The following is an 18890-nucleotide window of genomic DNA, read 5'->3' on the forward strand; positions in this document are numbered from 1 at the left end:
GTATTTAGAAGAGATGTCGACGAAAATCGTGAAGGAGACGACTTGTGGCCAAATTGGCTCTAGACTATAATATAAAAGCCCGAAGTACGGCAAATTCTAAGATTTACAGGTAAATCCTAGGTATTAGCGATTCCGATCGCTAAATGCCCGAAATATTACTTAAATAAATATTGTTCACGACGCATCGCTTTCACCACGTCGATTCGGTGAGTCCTAGGTTTTATCATGGCGACTGTACTACTGTCAGAGCAGCAAATTAGACCCCAATTTACGACCACATTCACTTCCCTAGCAGAACTTCCTCACCGCCCCGATACCACCAACATCGCGCTTCCGCCTGCTGTGATCTTTCAGCTCTCCTGACACAGCTCTCGGCAGTAGCTCAGGTCACAGCACAGCCTTCCATATGCAGCCAAGAATTCTCTCTATACACGCAGGAGCTGTGTAGGATGATGGGTAGCTTTGGCAACCCCAACAAGAAGTGACCATGACAGGGAATACCCTACAGTAAAATTCTTTTTTTACGCGTTAACGGATTATCGATTAACTTTAACTTACGTTAAATTTGTTGAAATGTATCGCTTTAACGATTAACGAAGTTAACTTTTTTAGTAACGGATTAACGATTATCGAAGTTAACTATTTGATTAACGGTGCCCAGCTATGGCTTTAGCTTAGCTTTAAGTACAATGTTTAGTATTTGCTGCTGATGATGTTGTTGGTGTATTGCTTGCCGTGGTTTTTAGTTTTGCAAAAGGTATGATTCAATTTTTAATTATTATTATACATAAATGTGTTTCCAAAAACGTACTCACCAACTAACCTACAAATATAATATATTATGCTTATATGATGGAGCGACTTTTGGACACCTCACTAATTTAATGATATGATAATATCAAAAGCGCTGGCCGCCGTTGCACTCCAGAAATAATTCTACGCGTAATTCAGTATCGCGATGACCTAGGCCTACTTATCCAGATATCAGCATATAATACGCAAAGGTCTATTAGGTACCTATTTAATGTTTCGATATCGAGAGGCAATGCGCGTCCGACCTACTGAATGGCTTCGCTCATTAGTTTAATTCACTTTGCGTAGCTGCGATCTTTTACCGACCGCGTTAACAATTTTATTAACATTAAGCAGACTACAAACCTAAATTGAATGTAACACAGTTTGGAGTAACGTTTTTGGGACCGGTGTGGCTATCACGAGTTTTTAATAAGTTACTCGATAGGCTCAACGTCACGGAAAATTACATGAATTATATGGAAAAAGTGAACAGCGCTCCAAACGGTTACCTACTTACTAGAACCAAAAATTACATACTTTATTTATTATTATTTATTTATTTATTTAAAACATCAAAAACATATGGTAGGCGCTCGGCCTACTATGTGATGCTAATGTATAAAGTTTACTTTATTGTTTTAGCGTCACTACACTATTTTAGTTCAATAGCCATCATGATGTTACCATTGTTACCTGAAATAATTAGGCATCTCCATTATAATAGTGGCTGAACCAAGTTCACAACATATTATTTTAAATGCAGTCTGTGTGTCTATAATAGAAAGCTTAATGTGGAGGTAGACCGATCTTCTAAACTATGAGAACAATTTTAATTAAACTTTTGCACTCGTATTTCCTTTTCCCGGAGACTGTTATATGCTACATTGCATAGATACCGACGATATTGCCGCGTGCTCACTGAATACTATGTATTAAAAAGCACTAGAAATGGACTTCGTAATAGGAAAAGTTTTGCCTCCAGCATCCAGATCCACTAAACTTAGGTAACTGTAGGAATCGAAAGATAATAGCTAGTTTTAATGTCCGATTCGTTTGCAATTTTATTTTTCTTTCATCTTGTATGGTTGACTTAGTGCTATGTTGGGAGATATTACCAATTTATCAATATCAATAAGAATCCATCTGCTAGTTTAATAACTTATTTGCCAAGAGTGGCACTGAAGCTTTAGTAGTTTCATGTGTTCTGTTTACCCCTTTATGGGATACAGGCGTGATTGTATGTATGTATGTATGTATGTATGTATGTATGTAGAGTACATAGGTACCGAATTAACCAAACATTGTAAAGGTTTTTGTCTAGCTAAATTTTTCAACGTTTCTAAAAAAATGTAAGTGTAGGTATCAACTTAAAAAATATACCTAGTATGGTGCAAATCCATATTTTTTTTTGTATAATTTTGGTTGTTAAATCAATTTTTGAGATTAAATAGATGCAATAAAAATATAAATATTATAGGACATTCTTACACAGATTGACTGAGTCCCACGGTAAGCTCAAGATGGCTTGTGTTGCAGGTACTCAGACTACGATATATAAGGTCCTAATTTATTAGTTGCAGATATTTTAACAGATACTTTACATTAAAATAATTAACTTTAAATATAAATTAAGAAATCTTTTCATGTAACTTTTTTGATTTCATTTTCCTAACAAAAAAATTAATTATAATTTCGTCTAAAAAAAGATCATCATGTGCATTATCACATGTCACAATAACACTGTCTGTCATGTCAACAATTGTTTGTTGTAAATGTCGTAAAGGTTCGGCGGGAAAACTGCACATGTCATTGAAGTGGCCAGTTACAGTTAAGTGGTACGTAAAAGAGGTACTAGAATCTGTTCAATGAGTTTTCATTTAATAATCACATAAACAGGGTGTTTTTACGTAGCAAATTTGTTTTTCCGTTTTCTCCAAAAAAACATCGTAAAAGCTATAATGTTTCACGGTTTAATATACTCCAGAGACCGAGTACTATCAGCTGTAAAAATATCTGCATCTAATAAATTAGGACCTTATATATAATATACAAATATTTATATACATAGCAAACATCCATGACTCAGGAACAAATATCTGTGCTTTTCACACAAATAAATACCCTTACCAGGATTCGAACCCGGGACCGCGGCAGGGTCACTACGCGCTAGGTCAGACCGGTCGTCAAATATATGAATATTTATGTAACTAGTAGGTAATCAAAAGACGAAAATGTTATTACAAAAACCCATTTCCAGGAAGATTCTAAATGATAAATTATCTGCTTGGTTTGTTAGAAACTTTTCGCAATAATGTTTACTCATTTGTCGCGTCGTAGTTCCGTGTCGCTTGCTGCCCACTGAGATCTTCGGGCCTGGCTCGATGTTCCTATTTCTTTAGGCAACAAGTGCAAGCAGACTGCCAAGTTAGCTTACCCATTATAATTTGCACTTTAAAATGTGTAAAGCTAACATACGGGATAAGCATTCTAAGAATGAGATGTTAGGTATCTGTGATAAAATAAATGAAATATGAGACAATAAGATTGTGGGGTAAACTTGAAATAATTTTTTGTTCTTAGAGTAGGTACTGTAGGATAAATTGTACTGTAGGTACTGTAGAATAAGATTGTGGGGTAGGATAAATCGGAACTACATACTATAGCTACACTGTACATACTTATATAAATATTATAAATTAAGGTTTAGATTGATATTCCTTGTTTCGTTTTTCTTATTACATGTCCAGTTGAAGATGCACTTATACTGGGTATTACTTGTCGAGCAATGACTCGCCTCTGTTTGAGAATTGGATGGAATACATGACCTGACGTTGATGGCTACTCAGCTACCCATTGTGCCAAAAGGGTAACTGACAGAAAACAAATTGTACTTAAGTACTTAATGGTGTAAAAGGAAAGCAAATAACGAACTTGTGACGAAATAGTCGTGCTCGTCATTTCAAACAAGGGCTCCATCAATTTCTACGCACTTGTTGGTAAAACATTAACAGGAAGTAAAATGTAACTATACTTACTAAAACATATTTTGTTTACATTTTTATCGCCAGAATTTGGCGTTGCAAATCTGTTAATAGGTTTGTTTCGTTGATGGTTGTAATTCTATCAATGGAAAACTTATGATATAAATAGTTGATAACTATACTTACACAAAATCTGAAATATAATAAACTTGCTACTACGCAGATTATTAATCTCTATCTCGACTTTGTCATAGTTATAACTCGTAAACTAGACGACCATAAAATTTGTTTTACGGCGCTTCAGCTAAGTTTACTGCCACAAAAGCGCCTCGTAGTCTTTTCAACAGAAGTTAAACCTACCGGACTATCGGCAGATGCCTCTAGCGGCTATAAATCTCTGCCGTGCCCTCTTTTGATGTTACGTATATGATACATGTACTAATCGCAACACTCTTGACTGACCAATGGAGAATCCTGTGTCTTTAGAATAAGGTCTACGAAATATCAGTTAACTAAGTACATACGTGGCGGTGATACTGGCCATAACCGTTATATTGCTGAAGGATGTGGAGTATGTACGCTTGATTTGTGTCTCCTTGATTTAGGTGGCGGCGCTGTGGGCGAGGAATGTGTCTGCATTCATCGGACCCCAGGAGACCTGCGTTCATGAAGGGAGGATGGCTGCTGCATTTAATTTGCCTATGATCAGTTACGTGAGTATATATTTGTATAAATTAAACAATTCAGGCCCCGTAGCCGAATGGCATTTCTCCGACGCGAAACGAAAACGAAACGCCGCGAAAGCTAGTCTGGCTCTGTCACGCCAATACGCACGAGCGATAGAGATAGATATCTACTATCGTTTCGTTTCGTGAGCGTTTGTGCCATTCGGCTACGTACCCTGTTACGTTAGCGTATCATAGTACTACCTTTCTAATTTAATTTTAAAGCGCGTTTTCCTGTAATTAATGAAAGTTAGAAATTGGAACGGCCAAAGGGCATCAGCAAATTTTATACCATTATACTCGTATGTACTTTGAATGTATAGAACCTATATCTGTGATAAAAGGCTGCACTGCTATTTTAATCGAAACAAAAGCCACTGGCGAAGCAATAAACACAGTTCGACTAAGTATGAATTGTTTTTCAAAATTCAGCATAATTATGCATTATTTTCATTTTAAAATTTGACAAGTATATATATTTAAAATTTTGTTTGTTACCAGTACTGCCGCGACGTAACCCTGCCTTGCTCCAACAAGCCGAACAACATGCAAGGGTACTCCACGTTCGTCCGCACTCGCCCCTCCGACACCAGCATTTCACGAGCTGTAGTTGACGTTTTGACGCATTTCAACTTTATGCATGTGAGTACTAGCTATTTTTAAAACATTTACAACATTTTTATAAATCGAAAAACTGGAGAAACTAAACAGCGACATATCCTGAAAATGTTTAGTCTATTTACAAAATTTACTGTGTTGTGGTTTTTGTCAACATGTTAGCTTTCAGATGTTATCTAATTCCACATTAAGACACAATGTATCTGTATTCTTTATACTTCCATTTTGTCAACTACCTATTGAGAACTGATGTTAAGCAGTCAAAGCTCTAGGTGTTACATGCGCGTCGACAAAGCTTTGAAACCAGAAGTATATCTACACTCCTTTTTTAAAACCTTAAAGTTTAGCCCCGTGCTGTAATACATCTGAATATTTTCGGCACAGAATATATCTACATCCAATACCCAAAGATCAATGTAGCATTTATCGACGTTTAAAATTAGAGCATGCCATTCGGTATCCCTCTGAACTGCTCCTTTTATTGGCGGTCCATTTGGCACCGGAGTACCGGAGCAGATGCGCCAAGTGGTTCCGTCCGAAATGGACCGACCTGTTTTAACAAATTATTTAAGGCTTTAAGGTATAAAGTGAGGAATAGATACATCGAGGCATTGATTGAGAACGTCTCAATTTACTTACAGTTGTATAATTTGTTGCAGGTAACCTTTCTCTATTCCAACGCTCTAAACAAAGACTTCTCCAGACTGGCTCAAGCCATTATCGCTGCAGTGAAGGAGCGGCAAATATCAGTCCGGAAAACTGAAGCGTACAGACATTCCTACTACTTCGGCAATAACTATACTCGCAACCCCTTCCTGGAGATCGTTCAGGAAACTTACAAAGACACTCGAAGTTAGTATTCAAAGTTTGCATCAAAAATATAGCTTCCTGATCAAAGTTGTTTGCAAATTCGTGATGTTTCTTGTGACTTATGTTGTTTTTTTTTTTTTCAGTTTATGTATTGGTGGGGAATTATCATGACCACGTCGGACTTTTGATGGCTTTAGATGCTATGCAGCTTTTAGACTCTGGTGAGTAACAAATAAGTTCTTTATTAATTAATATGAACACTTGAACAGCGCATAGCCTACACCAAACTACTAATTTAAAATGTAATAATTCAAACCCAAACGGGATGTAAAAAAACCTATTTTCATGATCAATAAATAACGCGATATACTTACCGAATAAAAAAACCGGCCAAGAGCGTGTCGGGCCACGCTCAGTGTAGGGTTCCGTAGTTTTCCGTATTTTTCTCAAAAACTACTGAACCTATCAAGTAGGTACAAAACAATTTTCCTAGAAAGTCTTTATAATGTTCTACTTTTGTGATTTTTTTCATATTTTTTAAACATATGGTTCAAAAGTTAGAGGGGGGGGATACTTTTTTTTTCCTTTAGGAGCGATTATTTCCGAAAATATTAATATTATTTAAAAAATATTTTAGTAAACCCTTATTCATTTTTAACTATATCCATCCAACAATATATCACACGTTGGGGTTGGAATGAAAAAAAAATCAGTCCCTAACAAAACATTTTTTTTTCCACTTTTTATTTTACAACTTTGTCGGCGTGATTGATATACATATTGGTACCAAATTTCAGCTTTCTAGTGCTAACGGTCACTGAGATTATCCGCGGACGGACAGACGGACGGACGGACAGACATGGCGAAACTATAAGGGTTCCTAGTTGACTACGGAACCCTAAAAATGACATTTAAAGATGATAACTTAATAAGTTATAAAATGACAGCATCGTAAAAAGTATAAAAAGTAAATGTAAAAAGAGATTTTATGAGCCCGACGGACTTTGCGGAAAACCAGTAACGTCAACTTTACGATTTCAAGCTTTAATTTAAGGAAAAAATAACGAGATTTACAGCGTTATTGAAAACTCTTTGCGCGTCCGCCAGTGTTGCCAGATTATAATTCTGTAAATCTGTAGGCTGCGGCCAAAATATCCGTAGAATTCCGTAGATTGCAATTTAATCCGTAGTTCTACAGACTTTTCTTTTAAGTTTTTATGGCCGATTCCGTCTCTAGAAAAAGCGGAAAATTAAAAAAAAATTAGGATAATTAAAAGACACGAAGAATTAAAATTTCGCGCCTTTTTACTGTGACACACCTCTGTTTGACAGACTATATTGAAGCATAAATAATGAGTAATGAAAAGTAGAAGTGTATGTAGCACTTCTACTTTTTCACCATATTATTAAGCTAGGAACATACTACGCGGACGTCCGTCGTAAATCGACCGCGGACGGGAATCTGGACAATGAAATTACACATAACCGTGCAAACTATCGGTCGACGGACGTGGACGTGGCCTTGAGCGCATGGACGTCCGATTGAAATCTGGCTCGCTGGATGTTTTGTTCCGGGCACACTGATCGGTCGCGGTCGCGGTCGCGGTCGATTTACGACGGACGTCCGCGTAGTATGTTCCTAGCTTCAATTCCGTTCCCTTTTACTACATTAGTGTAGCCTAGTATCTTCTTAGTAGTTTGTGGTGTAGCCTTAGAAAGTTAGATCTTGTACAGCGTGAGCGGCGTGTAACGAAACGCAAAAGTATAAATAGTCGCTATAGTCCGAAGCACATCCGAAGCGTGACAGACGGGAATCACGTTTCGTTATTAGCAATAACTCACAATATCTTTATTGCTTACATGTATAATTTAGTAAAAAATTGTGTTATTGGAATTCCGTAGAAATTTCAAAAAAATCCGTAGGTCTGTGTTGAAGCCCCGAAATCCGTAGATCTACAGACTTTTCCGTAGATCTGGCTACGCTGGCGTCCGCAACATTCAACCGATTCAAGGACAAACGACAACCAATAGAATGCGTCGTCAATATGACAAACCATGACTTTTCAAAACAAACGCTGTGGTGAATCATGACTAGTGATCTCGTACATGAGCATTTTTCAGAAAAGTTGTACTTACACCATTAAATCTGTAACTAGCTAGTTTTATTTACTCTGTTCGTCACGAAAATTAACCATAAATAGATTTTATATGGGTAAATGTCATCACGATCCGGAACATACATTTTGCTAATTGAAAGCCTTAATTGTATACAAGTTTTTTTACCGGGGTTTGAGCCTAGGACTGCCGGCTCTAAAAACAGTGCCTCTTTACTATCTACTCGCATTCGGCTACACGCGTCGTCCTAATGAACGCACAAAATGTATTTTATAAGTAATTTTTGAACAAATTCCGAGACGAATCATCCAGCGTATACAGTACCTATATGTACACTATAAGGTATAGGTATAGGCCTATGCTTATTTTTCCATAAGCAGGCTGGTACATTTGTGTAGCGTCCTTTGTAGCTCGAGTTGCGACGGCCTCCCAGGCTTTACGGCCCCATTCATTATCTATAATAGAAAACTACCAGGATCGCTAAGTTGTAAAATTCTCCCGGGCACTACATAAGCTGTTTCATATCAGTGTTTATGCTGCTTTCTGCAGTATCTGGTTTTGCTTTTACATGAGATTTACTCGACCTGAAAAGTTGTATAGTTAATTGAGATGTTAATGTAGATATTTACTTTAACGTGAAAAAATCCCAAAAAAGTAAAACACAGGCAGGCAAGCACGGTAGCGGGATAAACGCTATCACGTCGGGCCGTCCTTTTTGCACTATTTGTAGGTAAGTGCAATAAGAACGCACCGACGACACGATAAACTTTATCACACGAGTCGGCTAGGACCGCAGGTAGCGATCTAATTTTGATTGTGTTTTGTTTGCTTCTATTTGTTTATTCCACCATTTTTTTAAAACCTACTTTCTGTCTACGTTTAAAATTACAAATAGGTACGAATTAATTTAAGTAGAGGCACATACATATGTAGGTCCCATATATACCTAGGTACTAGGTACTAAACCAGAATTAAGATTGGCGGCTTCAATATAAGGAAGGATGCGAGATTAACCGCTAAGTACACGTATCAATCACGTCCTGAAGGCATCACGGATCACGCAACCCAGATTAGCTAGTGTAATCACACGCCCGCTTTACCAGTTATATGCAAAACTTAACGATGTCTACTTATATAATTTTTTTTTGATGTATAAACTAAACGTATAACTACTCTTTATAAAATTCCCCCAGTTAGTCGCTAGTCGTGCCACAAGTTTGAGACATATATTCGTTAACGTTTGCGTAACTTACTTTCTATAATTATATTTCCTTCATCCTTATAAGTACTAGATTATTTAATTTCAATGCAATTTTCTCCAAGATATTTCTTCAAAATCACATAATTAACATTTAGCGAGGACACAGTACCTACTTAAGTGCTGTACTTGCGCGTACACATATCTATATGTATAATTGAAAGTCTTGGTTAAAATCAGAATGCCCTTTCATTACCACTTATGAGTTCGCGACAAAAGCTTTAAGATCTCTTGAAGCGTAGTGGACGTTAGTCTGAGGGACGTGCTCGCCATTTTAAATAAATAGCGCTGTTTGCATCTTACACTAAGGGCGGTAAGTACTTATAGGTAGGGGCTTGCCAATAAATGTATAAAATATAGTATTCATTTTTAAAACACCGATATAATCATAATTTATCTAGAAAATTATTGAATGTATGACCGGAGTATTGGAGAAGGAGTGGAGATTGTAGGCGATGCGGCATTATTGAAATTGTAGGTATTTCTATCACACTAGCCAATTATTTACATATCTTAGGCTCACTTGTATTTATTTGGAATCGCTAAGAAAATAAATTTGATAGTAGACTTACCCTGGCGGTAAAGTTAACAAATGTTACACTGCTAAACATCTACTTCAATTTTAATAAGTATTTCCGATTTGCTGGTATTGCGAGTCACCTACTTTCTATGTATACATAATTGGTCTCCAAAACTAGTTCAGTCATCAAAATTAGTCACATCTTCAGGTGAATACGCGGCAATCGGCGTAGACGTCGACATGTACACGAAGGATCGAGCCCGGCAGTACCTCACGGGCCCCGTCAGCAACGAGCACCCTCCACTCCGCATATTCCGGTCCTTCCTCTCGGTGGCACCGAGCTCGCCTTCGCCCGCCTACCCGAAGTTCGCGGCAGAAGTCAACAGGAGACTGCAGATGCCACCGTTCAATTTTGCTAATCCCCTGATGGGTTTTGGTGGTAAAGTCGTAAGTAATCACTTTCCCCGTCAGCAACGAGCACCTTCCACTCCGCATATTCCGGTCCTTCCTCTCGGTGGCACCGAGCTCGCCTTCACCCGCCTACCCGAAGTTCGCGGCAGAAGTCAACAGGAGACTGCAGATGCCACCGTTCAATTTTGCTAATCCACTGATGGGTTTTGGTGGTAAAGTGGTAAGTAATGACATTCCCCGTCAGCAACGAGCACCTTCCACTCCGCATATTTCGGTCCTTCCTCTCAGTGGCACCGAGTTCGCCCTCGGCCGCCTACCCGAAGTTCGTGCCAGAAGTCAACAGGAGACTGCAGATGCCACCGTTCAATTTTGCTAATCCACTGATGGGTTTAGGTGGTGAAGTCGTAAGTAATAACTACTTAAATTGTCACGAAATATGTAAGTCCACTCTTTCTATGCTTTGGCCTTTTCTGATAAAAGAGGTGTAAAATGTACGGGTAAAATAAACACAAATCAAGTAGTAAGTGTAGTAGATACCTTATTTACGTCGTGTTAGTCTCTCTTTTGTAGGTGTGCTGTATGACATAAAACAAACTAAGTATCCTGTCAGGTTGAATGATTGCAACTGAATGTGAATTGAACTGGAGATGGAGGTGATGGTTATAAAAATGCAATATGGTGGTTTCTTTATTCCTCCGAAAGTTGTCATTTCTGAACGCATATAGCAAGTAATTGCTACTTTACGGCACGTGTAAAACTTTATATTCTCCAAATTGCTCGTAAAATGACAAGGAAAAAACAGGCTTTTGCTAAATTACAAAACGAAACAATTAAGAATAAAGCAACTTTCATAAACTGTCTTTTGCAATTGCAAAATCTAAAAGTGGGCCACTATAAAAGCAATAAACATTATTCATGTCTTCCTTGACAGACATATTTCTAAAAACTTTATTATTGAACCCGTTTGAAACGATCATGTTAAACAAGATTGCGTGATCGTAAAACCAACTCACATCGAGGGCACCGTTGTAAATCCTTATCAGAACATCGGTAAGGCGGTAATCAAACACAATATCATGTTAAACCTTCAATATAAATGCAAGAGACAACAGTAAATTAGGCAACACCCCAATAACCTTGGACATATGTGAAAACGAGGACATCATGTAGCAAATCGGTTGCAAACGTCGATGTAACGACTACCCTTAAACTGATGCCGAGAGATAAAATATCATCGTGTAACTCATAGATTGTAGGATGGGGAGAGTTGATCTAATGGGGGAAATCCAATTACATGGCCAGTACCTAAATAACAATAAATTTGAATTTATGTGGAACAAGCCTAAAAGTGATTCCTAAAATAATATTTTTATGACCGTATCACGGCAAATAACGCGTTACTAATAGAGTGATCCGAGACGTTGAAAACATTCAGCTTGGATCAGAATCACACATTGTACCTATACTTTCTGAATATGAAACATAAACTGCTAAAAGCTTTTGAAGCCTCGAAAATATTCAAAGCTTCACGAGATTGCTACGAGATAAATTTTTACACTAAGGTTTTTTTCACAGCTTAAATGCTGTCTACTTGCCACTAAAAAAACAATAGGTACATAAATATCTCCAGTTTTCTCCGACAATATTTCGTTTGATTTTTATAAATCTGCTCGTAATCCTCTACAAGCCAAGCAATTATCAGTGTTTGTGTTTGGTTATTGGAATTTAACTCTTTCAGATATCTGCAAATATTGGGGCCGGTCTATTTTTATTACCGTTTAAAATAATATTTGTTGACTGGCAACAATAATGCAAAATGGTCCCTCAAACCGGATTAACGAGTACCAAGTAAATCATCCAATTTTGGTAAAAAAATATAAGTTATACGGTAATAGGTACCGCTGTAAAATATAACTGACGCGTAGGTATTTTGTAGATCCCAGAGTACGCAGCGTGGCTGCACGACGCAGTGTGGGTGTACGCACGCGCGCTGAAAGCGGCGTTGCTAGCTGGCGAGAATGTGCGTGACGGGCGTGCGCTCGCCAGGCGGATGCGGAACACTACCTACGAGAGTATCATGGGGTAAGTATGTTCAGTAAAATAGGTAAATAATATGTGGAATGTTGGTAAGTATGTTCAGTAAAATTGGTAAATAATATGAGGAGAGGCACGCGAGCGGTACGGGTGTGGAAAATTTCCAGATCACCATGTGATACTCTAAATGCAACGGTGTTCCTCGGAGGTTGCGTTGTATATTATGCTGAATATGCATGATGTGGTAAGGGGGAGTCAGATAGATGAAGAGGTGTCAACGTCGGCAAACAAGAGACAAAATACTCTTTTATGCCTACGTCTGCCTGAATAAAATAGTTTTTCCTCCTATCTTTTTGAATCCTCTCAGCCATATATTTAAGTTCAATCAACATTCGAATGTGAAAATACGTTGATGTCATTAGATTACAAATGCAAGGATCGCTATCGTTTTTCAGCAATATTAACATCTTAAGGAGAAATAGTTGATGAGATACCTACGTGACCAACTTAAAAGGTACCAGTGTTAGACTAATAATCCTCTCAGTATGTATGACTCAGTAGAGCATCAAGGTACGAGTACATCTCATTTGCCTTAACATACGGCGTAACTATGACAAACGACGCTATTCATTATGTGCGTGCCAAATGAGTTAAGCACGTACGAGTATTTGTTTACAAACAACATATCTTAATACACTTGATACTACCATCCCACGTACGAAAATACTAGCTTTTGTAAGCTTAACTTTTGTTAATTTGCTTTAATCTTAGAGTACTTTCGCTTTTGTCTTTATCAGATTAATAATAAACTGTTTAATTTATGTACATCCAGATACTACAAATTCCAAACTACAACAACAAAACACACGTACCTAATACCTATGTAGATACTTCTCGCAGTTGTGATTATGACCACGTGTTAAGTATTATTTTTCCATGTCTTAGAAAAACGATTTGAAAACAAATTCCTATTAATATTTTATATTAAAAATGAGAAAATAGTAGGCGAAATTCATTGTTATTTTTCAAGTATTTTTGGAAAGATCAGCGGGCGTAGCACACTAGTTCGATAAACTTTATCGCATCGGCGCGTCCCTATCGCACTTACAAATAATGCGAAAACGGCCTGACGTTAGATCGTTTATCACGCGACCATGCTTGCCTGCCAGGTTTTGATTTTTTTTTACTGCTAATAAGGTATGTGCACCCACCTAGTTAAATAGGTACTATCACCTCTACTTCACTTTTTCTCCTTAAGGTTACAATAGCACGCCTAACGAAGACATTTAACTGTCCGTCGGCGGAAATAATTCGTGTATAGGCGAATTTTGGCATAAATGTAAGGAATGGTGTTCTAATCCACATACTCAAAGTACTGATGGATAGGGGAGGAGCTAACGGGTGGAGGGGGGTGTAAAGGTCCCTTTTTTTAGTTTTTCGCGAATAACTCTTAAACTGTGGCACATAGCAAATAATGTTCTGAAACACAAGTAATCTTCATAAAATTCTCTACAAAAAAGTCTTATACACTTTTTTTACTGGATTTTTGCCTTTGAAATCCTTCCGACATCCGATATCGGATCGGATAGTGTGAAAACGCACTAAGGCGGGCTGCTAGTACCGGGCTTATTGAGGAGCGCTTATAGCTCATACTTTTTCTACGCGCGTTGGTTTCTTTTTACGTTGCATAATAACACGTTTATGTGAAATAGTTTTTAAGTTAGAAGGGGGTCAAATGTGGCTCCAAACGGTTCGTGTAATATTACACACGGTGCTGCTTGCTACTTTTGTTACTTGAACCTGGCTTGACACGCTACCGCGTCTCTATAAGAATAAACGTATTGTTCATAAACAAATGAGTTTGTTCCTTTATTTTCCATCTTTTCCCTTCCATATCTCATGAACGATTGGTCCCAGATAAAAAGTGTATAAGACTTTTTTGTAGAGAATTTTATGAAGATTACTTGTGTTTCAGAACATTTTTTGCTATGTGCCACAGTTTAAGAGTTATTCGCGAAAAACTAAAAAAGGGACCTTTACACCCCCCTCCACCCGTTAGCTCCTCCCCTACCCATCAGTACTTTGAGTATGTGGATTAGAACACCATTCCCTACAACTATGCCAAAATTCGCCTATACACGAATTATTTCCCGCGAGATAGGCTTCATTGAGTGTGCTACAAAAACACTTAGTTCGTCTGTAGTAACACTTTCTTGGAATGGAATATTCTAGCTTATTACCCACGCGACAGCGGCGAAGGACAATGTATATTTTATACATACAATATCAGTGTCTTTCGATTTTACAGTCTCGTGAAAGCCAAGTCATGTATTTATAGCTTATACTTGCAGTATATCAAAGATAACAACTAGTTAGGTACTGAAAAGAAAAATATTAGGTAAGTGTATTTATTTTGTATATGTATTTAGATAGCTTAGACATGATACACTTAGGAGCGGATTTCATAATAGTTTAGAATAATATTTGATGAAGAAAAAGGGCTGAATTTCATATGAATATCAGTAAAATACTTTGTTTGAATATGAAATTATACGTTCTTCAAATTACATTTAAACGTTTACAATATCCAATTACCATATTTGAGGAATTGTGAGTTACAATATGTAGTAACTATTTGAGTGTTAATTATAATTGTAAATGTGAAATAACTATATACATTTGCAAGTACTTATAAAAAACAATAAATTAAATAAAGTATATTTTACGTTAAACAATATAGGTAGTTAAATTACATAATTATGTATATTTGTAGGTACTTACATACTTGGTCTTGTCTTATCCAGCCTAAACAAGCAAAACAATGTTTCTTGCCTTTATGTAACGTCAATTTCCTTGATCAATGTTGTTGAGTTTATAATGATTGATGATCCATTTTATGTATTTATCCCGAAATATTTACATGGAGAAAATCGATAAAAGTGAGTTTTGTCGCTTCCATCAACAATGGCAAACAACTATACTCTGTCAAACAAGTCTGTCAGTAAATAAGAACAAAGAAAACTATAGGTATCCTTTTCTCTAGCACCCTAAAGAAAAGGATGCATATAGTTTTCTTTGTTCTTATTTACTGACAGACTTGATTGACAGAGTATAGCCCATATACATGCACCCTAACTTTTGCATAATTAAAAAAACATTACAAATCGTCATAGCAAAGTAGAATAGAAAACCTACCTAGTTATATCGAAAACGCGAAGGTATCTACTGCCTTTTTCTGACCATCATGATACGCACTAATGAACGGGGCTGTTCCGAGCAGCCCCGTTCATACCGTTCAGCCCCGTTCGTTCCGTTATATTGCGACGGATAGGTAAGTACCCTACGCTGAGCATGGCCCAACATGCTCTTGGCCGGGTTTTATGTTATTCGACAGCTACACCTAGATAATCTGTAGGTTCTCTGCCATTGCCTTCAGACAACTTTTATTGACAGTTTTCTCCGTCGCATTTGAGAAACGCAATTCTAATTATTCTAAAATCCAGTACAGTCGGCATCAAACACATCGCGGCAATCATAGTAACTAAAACTCATAACCGCATTAAGGATATCTAGGATCTGCGGGATATTTGGTAATTTTAGCAGCGCCCCTAGGAATAAATATTTAGATTTTAAGTAGGTACTCATCAAAATATCAAAATAAACTTTAATACTTATTAACCTCATTTGATTTGACAGATATTCAATCCACATGGACGAAAGTGGCGACGCTGAGGGTAATTACACATTGCTGTCCATCGACCCGTCAGAACCGCCTGGCTTGTACCCGCTCGCTGTTCTGCACAAATCTGCGCCGGTAATTATTCTCTTTATGTATGTCTATAGTCTATCAAGTCATTTGAGCCAATCGCAAAGACGCGGCTTTAAAATAATTGTCGCGATGTTAGGCGTTATCGTCCCATAAAAAAAATAATTTTGCGGATTTATCAAGTAAGGTAGGCTTTCACATATCCGTATCGTAACTAAGCATGATTTTTCTTTTACGCCATCTATTCAATTAAGAATGAATTGGAAAAGTCATCGTATCTACAAATTTAAAACAAAATCCTCCAGTGTCTGCGTTCCTACATCGCAAATTTATTCTCGTCTTAGGTTTAATCACTCAAAGCCCTCGCTACAAGGATCTGTGTCGATCAAAATGCACCACTGTTGCTGTAAATTAGCATAAGAAGGTAGTATTATCATTATGGACGTTTTGCTACCACGAGTGACAATAATCAGCTTATCTGTTGTCCATTGATGCTGCATTGATGGGCGATGACAATCGGATTCTGCACAGTATCTCCCTGTTTACTCCTTGTTTATTTCATGTTTCCTTACTCAGCACATTATCTAATTAGAAGCCGGCGCCACAATGTTGTAGGTAGTGTAGGACGTGTAGGTACTTATAAATACATATTATAGCAAATGATAAAGTACATATACTATTTTTAAACTTTATCTGCCTATTTTTTCATATTGATTGACACCAAATTTCATTTATAAGAACAATTCGTGGAATTTGTTATATTATACTTTAAGATTTCTTTCATTCGCATTCTTTAATTTCCTTTTTAAATTTAACTTTTGACCATGTCATCAACAGTTTTAAAAGGGACCTGGAATGTAATTAATGGAAGAAAAGAATGGGAATCGTGGCGTGAAGAAAAATAACAAATGTTGGAATAAAATCATTCCGCCGCTGAAATCCGAGTAACATCCAAGAGCGCGCATTATTATCATACATTTGCGTTTTATATTGAATCACTGCTGGAACATAATGCGCCATAAACTTTTATCTTCTGCACCAAATGATGCTCATAAGTGAGCAATAATATTTCCAACTTTTTCAGAACCTATTTTATTTAGGCAGCGGCGAGAAAACATAACTTTATCATTGTCACTAATATGCCTTTTATAAGCAGTTATTATTTTAGTGTAAACAGTGTAGGTAGGGGTTCAGGCAGACCAAAAAAGAGATGGTGCGACGACCTGGAAAAATTTTATCCCAATTGGTGGGGAAATGCGAGTGATAGGGTCGAGTGGAGGAAGAGAGGGGAGGCCTTTGCCCAGCAGTGGGACACTAACGCAGGCTAGGAAAAAGAAAACAGCATCACATATTTTTAAAGTTCATATGACTTAGAGTATAAACACGATTAACATATATTCCAAAATTTCGCGATCTGGGCGACAGCCAAATACCAAATGGGCTTATTTACAAAGTAACTGTAGTTCGGACGCATAAGTGCATAAATAGTTTGTAGTTGTACGCACAGAATTCCACAATCGGCACACGTTCGCATAGCGAATCGGGACGTGGTTTGAATACGCGGGCTTAACGGTTCTGCCAGAAAGTTTCTTCAGATCTTGGCGCCAGAGATGCACTTTAGTGCCAACTAACATTTTGAATTAAACTGTTCGTCGTAACTTCTTAACATGCGATTAAATTCTTTTAACTGGACTGTATTATACGTAATTGCTTTTAGTTTAAATCGTCCCCTTTTTCCTCTTGATTTATATTTTATTGAACTTTACTTTAATTGTATTTTTAGGGCGAATAACCTTTAAAATTAAGTTTTGGATAGCAAGACAGACAAGACACTGAACTTGTCGTGTATGGTTTCTATCGGTTTATAGTTCCAGCGTAAACTTTGTAGTTTTTTTTTGTACAGGAGGTGAGATTTTTACGACCCATGAACTGGCCTGGTGGACACGCGCCTCTTTCTGAGCCTCCTTGTGGATTCCGTGAAGAAAAATGCGCTAGTAAGTACAAAAACGTCCAGTACAATCTTATCTACCGATATTGTTCCCTATTTCTTATTTATTACATCAAAGGAAATTTTGAGACCAAATCATAAAGTGAAAATTTTATGACTTCAGTTATGATACAGATTGTTTTTTTCTTGCACAAATCCTGATATAATAGAAGGGACGTTTATTAGATACTAGCTTTTACCCGCGGCTTCGCCCGCGTAATAAAAGTATTCTTATTGAAACGTTTACAAAAAATAAGATTTTCATTTGGATCCGTAGGTTTCTTTGTAGGTACATCTGTCCGCGATTATTTCGATTAAGGTAAAGCGGGGCAATTCTCGACTGGAGGGCCATTGTAACTGATCTATTTGCTGTACGGTCCGGTTTTGGCTGACTGTACCTTACACCTATTGTTTTTAAAGAAATTCTTGCAATGATTGTAGAATTGTTACACAGCGACCACAGCGTAGGTAGTAGGTACGAATATGTATGTATTTTACCTTTATAAATATTTATACTGGGGAAACTTCATACAACCCACATAGCCAGTATCTCGACGCTATGGTCGGTAGGGTAAAAAGTACATTTTGCTTATACAAACATAACGTAAACATATAAAAGGCAAGCAAACAACGATCTTCTTACAGCACATTGAATGTAATAGTTATTACGGATGCAGGATACTCGCCGATGCCTACTTACTAATACCTTCCCACTGAGCCACCTGCATTTTACACTGCCTAGATATCGATTACCGACCGATTATTCCGACCCCAATCCCTATTCTTATCCCCGTCCCTATCTCTATCTTTGTCCTCGTCCCTATCTCTATCTTTGTCCCCGTCCCCGTTCCCGTCCCGCCTCTGTCCCCG

General features: G+C 37.4%; 1 protein-coding gene across 1 annotated transcript in view; it reads left to right on the plus strand.

Moving 5' to 3' along the window:
- Window positions 1-18890, plus strand: part of LOC125228421 (speract receptor) — an 88977-nt gene that overhangs the window by 35656 nt on the left and 34431 nt on the right. The window contains exons 4-11 of the mRNA XM_048133001.1: window positions 4382-4489; window positions 5003-5143; window positions 5779-5971; window positions 6073-6150; window positions 10031-10269; window positions 12170-12315; window positions 15964-16081; window positions 17937-18027. Coding sequence (XP_047988958.1) covers window positions 4382-4489; window positions 5003-5143; window positions 5779-5971; window positions 6073-6150; window positions 10031-10269; window positions 12170-12315; window positions 15964-16081; window positions 17937-18027 — 1114 coding nt within the window. The remainder of the gene's footprint in view (window positions 1-4381; window positions 4490-5002; window positions 5144-5778; window positions 5972-6072; window positions 6151-10030; window positions 10270-12169; window positions 12316-15963; window positions 16082-17936; window positions 18028-18890) is intronic.

This window comes from Leguminivora glycinivorella, chromosome 7 (genome assembly GCF_023078275.1).
Source record: "Leguminivora glycinivorella isolate SPB_JAAS2020 chromosome 7, LegGlyc_1.1, whole genome shotgun sequence".
Lineage (NCBI taxonomy): Eukaryota > Metazoa > Arthropoda > Insecta > Lepidoptera > Tortricidae > Leguminivora > Leguminivora glycinivorella.